Genomic DNA, 14,518 nt, shown 5'->3' with positions numbered 1-14,518 from the left:
TGATTGTTGAGTTTATATCAACAAAACAACCAAATCATGTGTAAGTTAAAATTTTGAGCCCCTTAGTATTCCTTTTCCTTAAATCAAAACAAATTAAAAAATTTATTTATATTAAATCACATATTAAAAAACATTTAATCTTGACATTTAACTCACATATTAATATAAAATTGAAATCATATAAATTATGCATTAACTATATTTCTCCACTCAATTGTATTAAAACAAATAATAAATTAGAATTGTAACTCTCATTTTTTTAAATATAATTTTTGAATCACTTCTCTTCATATAAATACTCATTCTCTTATTCTCTCATTCTTTCATTCTCTCATCCTTTTCCACTATATCTCAATTTTTTTTTGTGTGTTTTTTTGTTATTGTTGTTGTATAGGTTAAAAAAAAATTAATTCAAATATCATTGTAAACACGTAATTCTAAATTTTAGTTTTAATGTTTGTATGATATATATATCTTACATTGTGTGTATATATATATATATATATAAAGTTCCACTCTCTCCTTATTGGTTCATTTAGCATTTTATTTCTAAAAGAATCATATTTATTTTTTATTCAATAAAAATATAATAATGCACATTAATCTATACTTTAAATCCACACTTTACTACTAAATTGTAACTGAAATTACATAAATTATGAATTGACTATTTTTTTCATTCATTTTCATTCAAACATGCTAAAAATTATAATTAACTCTTCTATTTAATTATTTTCTAAATAATTTTAGAAATTTAACTTTCATCCCTTCAAATACTATAAATAACTATTCTCACATCATCATCCACCATATCTCACATTCTAAATATTTTCTTTGTTTTATTTATGTTCTTGCATTGGTTCAAAACTCATGGTAATAGTGATTATATATTTTGTAAGATTTATCTTATATTTTGTTCAACTTTATTTCTTTGTTTTTATGTATTTCTTCCTTCCTTCTTTTTCTTCTTATTATGTTCAATTTTCAGTTACATATATAATAAAATTTTGGTGGCTGTAAGAACATTTATCGATGCAGATTCAACAACACTAATTTTGATCAAAGCCCAATGAGGAAATTAAGCTAAAGAAATCATCTTCATTCATGTATATTTATTTTATTTTCTTAAAGTATTCAATATTTTAACAAAATAAACTATTATAATAGAATTATTAAATCAATTTTTTTAACTCTCTCTTGCCTCCAAAAAAAATTGTAGTACACTTTTTGGTATACTCATCATTATATTTAATTTTTGTGACCCAAAATATACTTATATAAAGATCATTATAATGTTTATGTAATTCAAAATTTTGTAATTTACTGATTTTCTATATAAATTTTTTTTTTGATATTCTATTTCCAAAAAGTTTTTACTACAAAGAGGAAATCATTAGAATTTAACCTAGCAATATAGCTTAAATTAAGGTGAATATAAAAGAGATTAAAAATTAAATTAATCTTTGGGATTTTTTATTGCATTTCATATAATTTTATAGGAAATATATTTAATTGATACTTTAAAAAATAATTATGCAACTTAATTATTAAATGTTTTAGGTAAATTTTGAATATCATAGTAAGTTTCTATTTGTATCATTAACAATATTTTTTAAATAGCTGGTATATTTTGATATTGTATAATTTGACTAAATAAAGTGTATTATTGACATTTAGAAAATTTATTTGTTATATATGTATTTTTAGGAAGAATTTCAAAAATACATCTTTTTCAATACCACTCAGAAATAGCATTCGAAAAAAACTTTATTAAAAAAATCTTCTCAGAAATTTTTCATAATTTTGGTGGTTTTGTTGAAGAGACTTTAAGTGCTTGGTTATATATATCAAAGACTTGATCTTTTTTTTTTGTTTTGTGTGTTTGTAGTTTCTTCATCTCTGATGATGAAGAGGGGCTACTCGTACCATGGTTGACATGATGAACTCCCGATCTCGCATAAGGTAAATTAAGCAAGCACTTAAGAATAAAAAAAATAAAAATAATAATAGAATCATCTCTACTAACCTAAAATGAATTAACATAACTAATATAACAACGTGCGCATATGCGCGAGATATTAAGACTAATCAAGAAGATGAATTCCATGTACCAAAAAAAAGTAATTATATATTTAACTAGATGATCATAGAAAAATTAAATGAAAAATAACTATTGGAAATGAAGTCTATTAAGTTCACTTAATTTTATGATTTATAACAAGCTCAAAACATCCAACAATTGTTTTTCATTTATGGCTAGAGAAATAGTGAAAACGTATATGAAATGTATGAAATGTCTTTTCAAAGTCATCAGAGAAAAAAAAAAAAAGTTGATTCAACTTTTCAACTCCCAACATTATGTCTAATTTTCTTTTAAAACTAATTTTTCTTTAAATATATATATTGATCAAATTAAAAACCCAAACATGACTAATCTCTTTAACTTATACTTCCTCAGTTCTTTAATTCATGATGTTTTAGTTTAGAAAAAAAAATTATTAATTGATTCTTCAATCTATATCTATATGCACAGATCTCACTATTAGTTGACGTAAGAGTGGGTCTTACTAAAGACTTATTTTTAGGTAAAAATTTTAAGCACCAATAAAAAAATCAAATTAAAAACCCAAACATGACTATCACTGAGTCGATATATCTCGGTTCAGCACTTAAGCTACATTGGTATTGTTGGTAGGTTTAGTCTTGGACCTCTTGGTTTAGTTATTTTTATAAAGAAGTGTGGTACGATTCATTCATATTTAACAAAAGTTTTCTCCTGATATTATATGACGAAAATGATTTCTTTTTTCATAGGATTAAAAGGATTTTGCATGAAAATAATCCATCAGAATTACAATATTTTAAGTTTATGCCATTTGATGCCTAATACAAGCTAAAGAAAATTGGGAAAAATGTCAAAAAAATCCCCAACTTTCAAATTTGGGACGAAAAAAGTATGAACTTTCGAGATGTCATTTTAATCCTAAAGTTTAGTTTGACTTTTTGATAAAATAATAAAGTTTCGTTGACTTAGCCATTTCAAGCACGCCGTTAAGTTTCTGTTAACGGAGTTAATTTTCCGTTAACAATCTCTGTTTACTCGACTAAACACAAGATATATAAAGTATGATTACTAAAGTTTATCGAAAGCATGTTGTGGTCCATCGGTTAATGTGGGAGTTTCGTATACACCTGCCCTCGGTTCGACTCGGACTAGACGAAGATTTTTGTTGAAGATTTTTTGTTTTTTAAAATAAAAGTTATTAGGTGGATTCGAACTCGAGACCTCGACGCCGCAAACATCAATGCGTAACAAACTACGCTAGGTTGATTTATTAACAACTATTGAAACAAAGATTGTTATATTGTGTAATTATATGTGTTTTTTAACTCCTTTCATGTCCAAACCATATCCCTCATAACTGTGACCTCGAGAGAACGTAGCCTCCTCTGTTAGATAAAGCTCCAGTGGAAATTAGATTTCGACAATAACTAGATTCCGTTTTCTGTTGGAGCAAGTTGCGGATAGTTATTGACGAATCTTTGCGGCGAAGAAGGGTTCTGATGCGGCGGATGTCGAGAATATATAATACACAACGTCGAGAAGTTAAAAAATTATCCATGTCTCGGCGGATGTCGAGAAGAAGGATATGGTTGGACAGGGAGGAAGTTAAGAACACACATATAACACAAAATATAAGAATATGTGTTTCATTGATCGTTAATAAATCTATCTAGCGTAGTTGGTTACGCTTTGATGTTTGCGGCTTCGAGGTCTCGATTTCGAATATTCCTATTAACTTTTATTTTAAAAAGCAAAAGAATCTTCGTCTAGAATGAGTCGAACTCGGGGCAGGTATATACGAAACTCCCACATTAACCAATGGACCACAACAAGCTTTCGACAAACATTAGTAATCAAACCTTATATAGCTTGTGTTTAGTCGAGTAAACAGAGATTGATAACGGAAAATTAACTTCGTTAACAAAAACTTAACGGCGTGCTTGAAATGGCCAAGTCAACGAAACTTTATTATTTTATCAAAAAGTCAAACTAAACTTTGGGATTAAAATGACATCTCGAAAGTTCATACTTTTTTAATCCCAAATTTAAAAATTGGGGATTTTTTTGACATTTTTTGCAAAGAAAATTTCAAAATAGTTGCATTTTAGTTATGGCAAACGGTCGAAAAGTGACGTAAATGAGCATCATTTTCTTTTCCTTTTTAAGTCAGTATAATAGAGAGAAATTTAAGAGTCATATCACATTTTCAACTTTCAATATAATCTTATTTAAACGTTATCTTTATTTCATTGCTCTTTTCACCCATTATTACCTAAACATTTCTATACAAGTTCATCTTTTCTTTCAATATTTTGAGAGAGATTATCCAACTTTACAGTGAAATGTTATTTTGTGAGTGATAAATATAAATAAAGAGAATAACAACAATTGATATATGTTGAAAAGATGATTAGAGTCTACAGTATTTCGGTTATATTTGCAGCACTGTTTATTATTGATTAATTTATAAAATTTATTTAGTTGTTGTATTTTCGTTGTATTTGGAACAAATAAGAGAACAAAAAACAGGACCAAAATAACAAAAAAAAAAAAAGGAACAAAATTGCAAAGCTTTAATATTTTATTAGCATGCAGGCATTATTGTAACCAAAAAATTATTGTTGTTATTTTGTATTTAAAGATCGGATAGGAGATTGCCCTTTTTGTTTTTGTTGTCGGTTCCCTTTTAACAACAACTTCTGTCAAACCAGAACAGTGACGTGTTAGTGTTTGTTTTAGGCTAATATGCTCTTTATATATAACTTTGATCACACACTGGTTCTATTAACAATCAAAGTTTGAGAATTTTCAAAAATACACTTTATTAGATTTTAACTTGCGGTACACCGTAGGCTTCTATTTTATTTATAATTAAATTTTATTTAAATTGATGTTATATGTTGTAGATTTTTATGATATAATTTTTCAAAATAACTAGAATACAGGTACATTTAACTTTTTTTGTCAACAGAATTCTGTACCTTTTATGGGTGTATATGCGGGTTAATCTGTATATTGAATATAAATTTAGTTAATATATAAGTCATCGCGGTGAATATTAGTGTATTGTGTGTAAAGTCTAGCCAATTATACAAATTAGAAGGCGGAGTGTAATAAAACTGAACGAAGATAAAAACACAAAATTTAAATTATTGTAATCAAAGGGATACACTAACACTTATAAAATAAAGTGAAACATATTTTTTACCTAAAATCACTTTACTCTTTGTGTTCATTTTCTTACAATTTTTTTTTTGTTGTTGTCTAGTTATGTAAACTTAGAAGATCTAAATTTAGTGTATATATAAGGAAATTAAAAAGGCAAGTGTGGTAGGTGTTTTATATTAAAAAATTATAACAACGTATGTTACAGATTGTTTGTTTGGATAAAAAAAAAAAAAAATTGTTTGTTTGGAAAATGTTTACGAACGTTAATATGTTTCAGAGTATTTCTAATGAACAATATAAGAAAATAGCAAGAGGATTAAAAAAAACAAAAAAATTGAAGAGGCAATCGGTTTTTGTTCATCAGTTGTTTATACCCGGATATCTCATACCGATTCACGATTTGTGATCTAGCAATATTAACCCCGATGAAATATGAAGGTATGTCAGATTTCAATTAGTTAATTCTCTTCTTTGATCCTTCGTCATCAATGACTTCATGTGGGATTTAGGTTCGCAAGATAATTTTTTTGGAACTTCCGCTTCCGTCTAATTTCTTATGAATATGGATGAATTCATGTATGAGTTTGGGCTGATTTTATTAAAATCGAAATTCCCAATTTCTACAAAACAAATCTGATATAGTGATTCGTAGTATTGGTCTGATTACTTCTTTCCATATATGACTCATATCCTTAATTGACGACTTTTTTTTTGTTTTTTTGATTCATAACGGAGACGATGTTGCTGGTCATGTACGGAAACTATGAAGCCAAGGGTGAACTACGGTTGATTATTGTCGACAAAAGATAAGAGACTAACATTACTGTTCCTTTTTTTGGCTGGTTTTATCTTCCACACAACTGACGCAGTTCAACATTTTCTCTTGCAGTTTACTTTGTGTTGTTTTCATCTTCACGGGTTAATAAGAAACATCAATATATGATTCATGAACAGATAAAAATCCTGATATCACCTCTCATCTCTCAACTCGGAAGTTGACTTGTTGTTAACTTCAAGCAGCTCCATTTCACCAATGTTCACAACTTGTCCAACCACATCTATAAGTTTATTTCAGGGATTGTTTAGGACATAACGAAATAGTCATTGCTAAAAAGGTATGTATATTGACGCAGTATGTGTTGTATATATTACTTACCAATCAACATGTTGGTCTTTACATCATCTCTGTTAATCTGCTCAAACTTAACCAAGCTTAAAAAGTTGGAGTTAGATTTAGGATCACTGACTTGCATGTGTTAGAGAAAATGTCTCTATGAACCTCCATTCACCAATAGGTAGATGGTTAACATACCTATTAACCAAATCTTTTTTGAGTGATGCGTGGATTTTCATTCCCTGAAATGATTAAAGTAGATAATAGTAAGATTCATGTGAGTAAGAAATTAAAATTATGAAAATTTACAGTTTCGTCAGCCAAGATCAGCTCCAGGGTTTCTGAAGTGTTGCTTGTGTATTGACGCCACAAGTGAATGACTTTCACTTGCACTCTCCATGTCGTCTTGTAAGGGCGGACATCTCTCACAAAAACAAATGTTGTAGCCATTTCTCTCAATGTGTTTAGCTATGAGGATGTAAGTTTTGGTTGTGGGTGTTGTGTTTCTCTTTTGAAGTTGATATTTATACTTGAATAAATGTTTGTTGAGCAAGGAGTCAAACGATCCTTAGCAATAAACACAAGATTTTTCTGCATGCCTATTTGAGTTGTCTGAATATTGCAGAACAATATTCAGTTTCTAAAGGAGATATATACAGAAATAAATGTATTTCTTACTTACAAAGTTATATAATTGCTAAAATTTGATTTTCTTAATTTGGGTTATCGTGTTTATGAACGTTATCTTCGTCATAAGTATAATTGAGAATGTAATCTTTTGTTTCTCAAAGTCCACCGATTTATTTGCCGCATTTATTATCGATCTCTTAAATGATGGTGTCATGATGTGTATGAAAATAAGCGTAAATAAATTTTAACTTCTAATATAGTTCCATTAATTGAGTTAAGTAGAACTGTTTATTTTAGGAAAATTTGTAGAGGTTTATTAAGTAGAAATATTATTTTAGGAAAATCTATAGGGTTAATGTTGCAAATAAACAAATTCAATAATATAAACTTCAAGGACATAAACCAAAATGTATTTCAAAAATGTTAATATAGATTCTATGTAACTTTCCAAAAATATCACCTAATAAATCAAAGAATTAATTTAATATATTATAATTATGTAAAAGAGATTAAAAATAAAAATGTTCAAAAAAAAGTATTTTTGAAAAGAAGTATCTCAAAAAAGTTATTTATAACAAATTCTCATAAAGAGTTTTGGTTTGGCAATATAAATTTTGAAACTCATCGAAAATAGATAAGTAAACAAAAGTTTCAATGTTTCCGACTTAGCTCTTTTCGATGTTGATGATCAATTTGATGTAAGATCAAACCAATTTCAATGTGAGAGAAACATTAGAAGTATTATGACTCATCAAAACGATGAACTGCAAGTACTAAAAAGTAAAAGTAATTCTAACAACACATTCAGCGGGATGATTAATTAAGTAAATTTTGAATAAGGATAGCAACTGAGTTAATGTTACAATCAAAGAAGTGACTTTGATTAGTAATGTATTTAAAGATCAAAGAAGTGACTTTGATTAGTAACCAACAACAAGTCATCGTTTAGTAATCGTTTGGTAACATCGTTTAGAAGAGCTTACCCATTTGTTTTTTTTGTTGTTGGTTCCCTTTTTGATTGTAAATTCGTTCGTTTTGATGTGGAATTTACAATCAAAATAAAAGAAAAGGGACAAAATTGTAAATTCATAAGAAATCCTAGGCAGGCTGCAAAAAGTAGTGTTTTTGAGGCTCTGTTGCATATTAATGGCGAAAAAAACGACAAAAGGAGACAAACTCAGCCTTGGACGTGAAGGCCTCTGCCTCTCCCTCCGTACGTACACTCACCAACACAACATTCTCTCTCCCCCACAAAACCATTTCCTGTTATATATCACCAACCAAAACCTCTCTCTCCGTATTGTTTCCTTGGCTTTACTCTCTTTTTTCTCTCTCCTCTTCTTCTTCTTCTTCTTCGTTTCTACACACTTTTACTCTGTTTTTGATCTGATGTTTGGAGAAAGATTCATGGGTTTTGGTGGGTTTCAAGGAGATTTTAACTTGGGACGAGCTCTTCCTCTTCCTCCTCCCGATTTTGGTTCTGATGGGTTTCTTACAAAGAGTCTAGACTCAAACCCGTTTCTGAAGAATCAGTGTTACAACAACAAAACTGGTGAGGCTCTGGATTTGTGTAGAAAGCTTAACAAAATGGGTATCTCTTGTGACATGAGCATTTGGACCAAACCTGAAGAAGAACCTTTCCGGGTCGACCCGGGTGATTTTGGGTCTAGAGCTAGGACTCTTCATGGGTCTTCTGTTCAGGATCTGACTGGAGGAGCTGCTTCTCAGATTCATCATGATGGGTTTCGAAACTTTTCCTCTGTTCGTCTGCAAAACAACAACTTTCATGGAGCTTCTTCTCCGGAAGAGCTTAGATTGCTTGGCTTTCAAGGTTCCTTTAATTCAAATGAGTATGAAGAGACGATGGCTTCTAAGACTCACAGAGATTTCCTCTTCGACCATATCCATCAACCCATAAAGCGTTCTCCTTGTCTCAGAGCCAACAACGGTGCTTTCAAGGGTTCGTTGATGTTTGAGGGATTTAGGGTTTCTCAAACCCTAGCCGCCATGGAAGGTTCTGGAGCTTATTATCCAGAAGATAGTTCTCTGATGAGGAGGTATCCAGAGGATTGTGGTTTGGCTCTGAGTTTAGCCGCCATGAAAGCTTCTGGAGAGCTTGGAGGTTCGTATCCAGAGGATACTCTGATCGGTCAAGGCTCTTATGATAGGATGAGTCCAAAGAGCAGTATTGATTTGCCTTTACCTCTGAGTCTCGTCTCCATGGTTGATATATACGGATCTGTGATCTTAATGGCCAAAGATCAGACTGGTTGTCGAGTTCTGCAGAAATTAGTTGATGAAGGAACGTTTCTTGAGACTAATGTTATATTCCTTGAGATTATTGACCATATCGTTGAACTCTCCATGGATCCTTTTGGGAACTACATTGTCCAGAAGCTTATAGATGCCTGTGATGAGGAACAGAGAACGTTGATTGTGAGTGTGCTGACATCAAAACCAAGGGAACTTATCAAAATCTGCCTCAACACTTATGGGTAAGCTCTTCTCTTTCTATCAACTTTAGTAAAAATTTAAAAAACCCTTGATTCATTAATTTTTAGTCAACGAGTTCAATGGAGATGGAGACATTTCATCTTTTGAGGATTAAGATGAAATCTTTCTTGTTTTTTTTTTTTTGAGATAGATGAAGACTTTTCTGTTTATGGAAATATTTGATATCTCTTCATACTTTGGTATAAGGTTTAGCCATCGCTATCATTAAAAGAAGGCACTATTTGGTGGAGAAGTATGAATTTTGGTTTTTACTTTTTGCTGTTTTTGGACAAACCAAAAACTGCAAGCTTTATAGGAAGAAAATAAAAATAAAGCTGAGACCATTGACAAAACCCTATAAATCCGCTTACATACTTCTGATTTCAAAAGATGAAAACTTTTTGGCCACAGCTTAGAAATTTGCTATACGTTTTTGAAATTCTCATTTGTGGCTAATGGGTTTATGTATTAAAAACAGGACAAGAGTTGTACAGAAGATGATTGAAACAGTGAGAACAAAACATCAGATGGCATTGGTCAAGTCAGGTATCAAACCAGGCATTCTCGCTCTTGTTAAAGATTTGAATGGCAACCATGTGATTCAAAGCTGCCTTCAGTCCCTTGGCCCTAATGACAACAAGGTTTAATTTATGTCACATCTTTTGTTTCGTACTTAAGCTTTGATGAACGTTGTGAAATTGGGTGTTGGAAACAGCTACAAAAGTCATGTGCTGAATTGTTGTCAGATAGTAATCTTCATCATGTGTTTCTTACTTAAGCTCTGATGAATGATTTGATTTTGGTGTCAGTTTGTGTTAGAAGCTGCTACAAAGCACTGTGCTGAGATTGCACTTCATCGCCACGGATGCTGTGTTATTCAATGCTGCGTTGCAAACTCTGTTGGACCGCAACATGAGAGACTCGTTGCTGAGATATCAAGAAACGCACTTCGCCTTTCACAGGATCCTTTTGGGTAAACATTATCTCCACTGTAGACTCAAAAGATTTTTTTCTTATGATGATTTGGTATCGTTTGAAAAGCTTTCCTTATGGTTAATGAATTTTGGCAGGAACTATGTGGTGCAGTACTTAATCGAGCAAAAAGTGTCTGCAGTGAAGTTGCTAGTTCAGTTTAGAAATCACTACGCCGAGCTAGCGACTCAGAAGTTTAGTAGCCATGTGATTGAGAAGTGTCTAAGGGAGTATCCAGAGAGTCGATCTGAGATTGTCCGCGAGCTCCTCTCTAGTCCGGACTTTGAATATCTTCTGCAGGATCCTTATGCGAACTATGTGATCCAAACCGCACTCGCTGTAACCAAAGTAAGTCCAAATAGATGAATCTTTTATAAGCTTTTCAAAAACCGAACTTGATGACATGGCTTTTGGGGTTAACGCAGGGAGCTGTTCGTGCTAAACTGTTGGAGAAGGTTTACAGGTTCGGGAAACTACGGTCGAGCCCTTACTGCAAGAAGATTTTCTCCAAGACTATCTTGAAGAAGTGACCTTAATTAGTAACTAAAAGCTGTTGTTGTCCTTATTTTGAGTTTCAAGATCATATAGGGTTATAGAGAAAACACTGCCCTGCCCTTAATGTCTTTGTTGTTGGTCTCCCTTTTTGTAGTGACAACAACTTTTGTCAAACCAGAACTACTTGTTAGTCTGTGTTTTAGGCCATTTAATCTTTAATCTTTACTTATATATATATAACTTAAAGAGACCACACTGGTTCTCTCTGTCTCTCTTTTGCATTATTTGGGAACTCAAAAACACAACAGAAACAACAACCAAGGTTTTGGAAGAACAGAATCAAAAGATTTGAAACTCATCAAAGAGAAATAGAGAGAGAGAGAGAGAGGGAGAGAATAGAAAACAGAAGCTAGAGCAGCAGCTTTTGTTTCTCTGTGGATGATTTATTGATTAAGCATCATCTTCACCAAGAAGTGCGACAAGCATCTTCTCGTAATCACCACGAGTGTCTTTGGTGATGGCTTTCTCCAACGGAATGCTGTTCCTGCGCTGGTACTCCTCTCCTATGACCTTCAAGTCAATCTCAGCTCTTGTGGTCACAATTCTAGTGAGAGCTCCTTCGTCCGTTCCAGTTTTGTTGATTGCTGAGCGAAGCACATCCACAAAGTAAAGCTCTGGTCTTGTCAAGCACTGGATGGTTGACCTCAACAGTGAAAGGAACTTGTCATCATCATCTCCTTCCTCAAGGCTCTTGAGAATTTCCTCGCCATGATCATCTTGGTAGCGATTGAAAGTAGCATTGATCTGTGCTTTGCTCCTTGTGGACAAGATTCTAATGACATCCTCATCGGTGTAGTGCTTGTCCTTGATTTTCTCATGGATCAGCTTAGCCTCTTGCTTTGCCAATGTCATGTTCACTTCATCCCCTTCGTACCTGTATGAGGTAACAAGAGGAACCAAAAGCTTCCTGAAGTCACCGGTAGTGTGGTGAGCAACGTCCTCTTCAAGGGACTTCTTGTAACGAGCATGGTAAGCTTGCCTAGCGTGAAGCAGCTGCGTTGAGGTCCTTGTGCAAGCTACTTCCATAAGCACTTGGTTGCTTGAAGTCCATCTTTTGGTTGCTTCGTTAGTCAATAAGGCATCACGCTCAGCGGGTTCAAGAGTCCACAACAAGATAGCCCTCTGTTCCATGGCCAAAACCAATTAGGATACAATGACTTAACAGATTTTAAAAAGTCAATACTTCAAAATCTGAAATCGTACCTCGAAGTCGTTTGAGAGTTCCTTGTCAAGAGTCTTGAGAAGGTCTTCGCCGTAGGTTTCATGGTATGATTGCCTGATCTGTTTCCTCTGTTCAGCACTTCTGTGACCCAAGATTGATATGATCAAATCCTCGTTGGTACCCCATCCTGAAAAAACACGAATAAGATTCACTTTATATAAGCATCAAAGTCAAATGGCAGATCCAAGAAAGCCACAGATCCATAACAACAAAAGGTATCAAAGTATAATCTCAATCAAGATCTTGGACGTTAAACAAATCAGCACAACACATCATAACAACATTTCAGATCTAGTATAAGAAGACAGATCTGTGAGTTTGAGAATCAAAACAACCAATCAAGATGTCGTGTAAAATTGTTATCATTGTCAGTGTCAACATGATCATACAATACTGATCAGAACAAAAAAAAAAAGGATCAAACCATTACAAGAACAAAAGAATGGTCTCGATCCAACAAAGAAACGAGATCACTGGGGACTGATCCGATCCATGAAAGAACAAGCTCGATCTACAACATCAATACCATCATCAAAACAGATGATCATATAATAAAACACTACCGACACAACATCCATAATAAGATCGGACCAAAACCAAGTTCGATCCAAATCAAAAACCATCTAAACGAATGATCATACAATCATCGACCAAACCAAAAAACAACAGATACTGATGATAAGGTACACAAGAAGATAAACAAGATCAACAAAAACAGAGAACAAGAAGAAGCATAAAACTATACCTTCAAAAGCAGTTCTCAATTGCTCAGCATCTTCAGATGGAGCAGGAACAGAGTCAGAAACCTTAAGAGTCGCCATTTTTTTTTTCCTTCTTTGCAAGTTCTTTGTTTCTTCTCCACTCAGTGGTATATGTTGAGAGTCGAAACCGACGCAAGATTGACTTATAAAGGAGAAAGGAAGGCTAAGAGGTTTTTAGGACACGACGTGGCCTGTCCGCATATACCAAAATATCCTTGAGCAATTATTTATTTGATCTGCCACGTGTTCCATAGTACACTTTATGAATTATTATCTTTTTGTTTTGTTTTTTTTTTTCAATTCGCATCTGCTTAACTTTATTCGCAGGTCATGATTTCACCGAAAACAATCGTAATCTCCACTTTAACGGTTTGATTGGTTGTCACAAGATTTTATACGCGTTTTCTTTTTAAGTTTTCTAATCCATTTTGTATAATATTAAGACATTACAAAGTACTAGATCAGCGTTTGTTGTCCTCACTCTCTATGATTTTTTTATGTTTTTAAAACCATTTTGTATGTGTGTGACTTATAATATGTGATCTGAGTTATCCGTTCCCACTGACTCTGATATATATGATAAACACGTATTATCATATAATTGAGTTGTTATAATCAATTTATAAAAACAACTGACAAATAACATTTATGTTGTAGATGTTGCAATATGTCTTATTAAGTAAATTTAATTTAAATTTAATAAAAAATTAGAAATAATAAATAATATTAGATCACAAAGTTTGTTAATTTTTTCGAATAAATAAATAGTTCTGGAACGAAACTGTATATCCCTTTAACTGGTCTCGTCCTAAGAATCAATCAACCCAACAATCTCTAGGTTTTTGTCAATAATTATTACCAGTTGGAATTTCAAAAATACCATTTTCTAATACCATGTTTCAAAAATACCTCTTTCAAACTTTACCAAAAAAATCCACTAAAAATTTATAAATTTTCTAATTTTTGTATGTAAACTTATAAATATATACACAAATTACCTTTATATGTGTGTAATTTTTATTTATATATTTTATAAATACCTTTTAAAAACTGTTTAACAATCTTTTAAAAGTCTTGTAAACTTTTTAAAAACCTTGTAAAAACTTTTTAAAATGTTTTAAAACTTCATAAATATTTCGATCGAGTCTAGAGATAGTAGTTATTATCTAAAAATACCTTGTGAACCATATAAAATTTCATAATTTTTCATATTTTAAAAGTGGTATTTTTGAAAATTAATAGGAAAAATATATTTTTAAAAAAGATACACCAAAAACGGTATTTATCAAAAATTATCTTGATATTACGTTAAGAGGTTTCCGTGTTTTCAATTATTTTTACCTTCTGTATTAATTACAGATATTTTTTTTTTGTGCAAAGTAATTATAGAGTAATATTAAGAAGTTAATTACATGTAAGATCCAATCAGTTTTAAGTAGACGTGAGTACGTGACAGGGTGTTTTGTTTGTAGTGTGAGTCCTTCGGATTTTTCTTATAAATTGTTTATACATGAGGAGATTTTAAATGATTTAGTACC

General features: G+C 31.9%; 2 protein-coding genes and 1 long non-coding RNA gene across 3 annotated transcripts; 2 read left to right on the top strand and 1 right to left on the bottom strand.

Annotated features, from left to right (window-relative positions):
- Window positions 1-5,446: 5,446 nt before the first annotated feature.
- LOC147947032 (uncharacterized) lies at window positions 5,447-6,943 on the top strand. Its single transcript, XR_015593845.1, has 3 exons — window positions 5,447-5,671; window positions 5,969-6,348; window positions 6,659-6,943. It is a non-coding gene; the product is annotated as an uncharacterized LOC147947032 (long non-coding RNA).
- Window positions 6,944-8,139: 1,196 nt separating this feature from the next.
- On the top strand, window positions 8,140-11,183 carry LOC104777485 (pumilio homolog 9-like). Its single transcript, XM_010501749.3, has 5 exons — window positions 8,140-9,472; window positions 9,949-10,111; window positions 10,280-10,443; window positions 10,541-10,790; window positions 10,868-11,183. The coding sequence occupies exons 1-5, from the start codon at window positions 8,367-8,369 to the stop codon at window positions 10,970-10,972; spliced, it is 1,788 nt and encodes a 595-aa protein (XP_010500051.3). The 5' UTR covers window positions 8,140-8,366; the 3' UTR covers window positions 10,973-11,183.
- On the bottom strand, window positions 11,145-13,283 carry LOC104777486 (annexin D1). Its single transcript, XM_010501750.2, has 3 exons — window positions 12,965-13,283; window positions 12,201-12,346; window positions 11,145-12,119 (listed from the first exon to the last, which is right to left on the bottom strand). Exons 1-3 carry the CDS (start codon window positions 13,038-13,040, stop codon window positions 11,388-11,390), a joined length of 954 nt encoding a protein of 317 aa, XP_010500052.1. The 5' UTR covers window positions 13,041-13,283; the 3' UTR covers window positions 11,145-11,387.
- Between the last annotated feature and the right edge of the window lie 1,235 nt (window positions 13,284-14,518).

The sequence above is a fragment of the Camelina sativa genome, chromosome 3 (genome assembly GCF_030686135.1).
Source record: "Camelina sativa cultivar CO46 ecotype springtype chromosome 3, ASM3068613v1".
Taxonomy (NCBI): domain Eukaryota; kingdom Viridiplantae; phylum Streptophyta; class Magnoliopsida; order Brassicales; family Brassicaceae; genus Camelina; species Camelina sativa.
The sequence above is the reverse complement of the archived record's forward strand: the minus strand, read 5'-3'. Positions and strand labels throughout refer to the sequence as shown.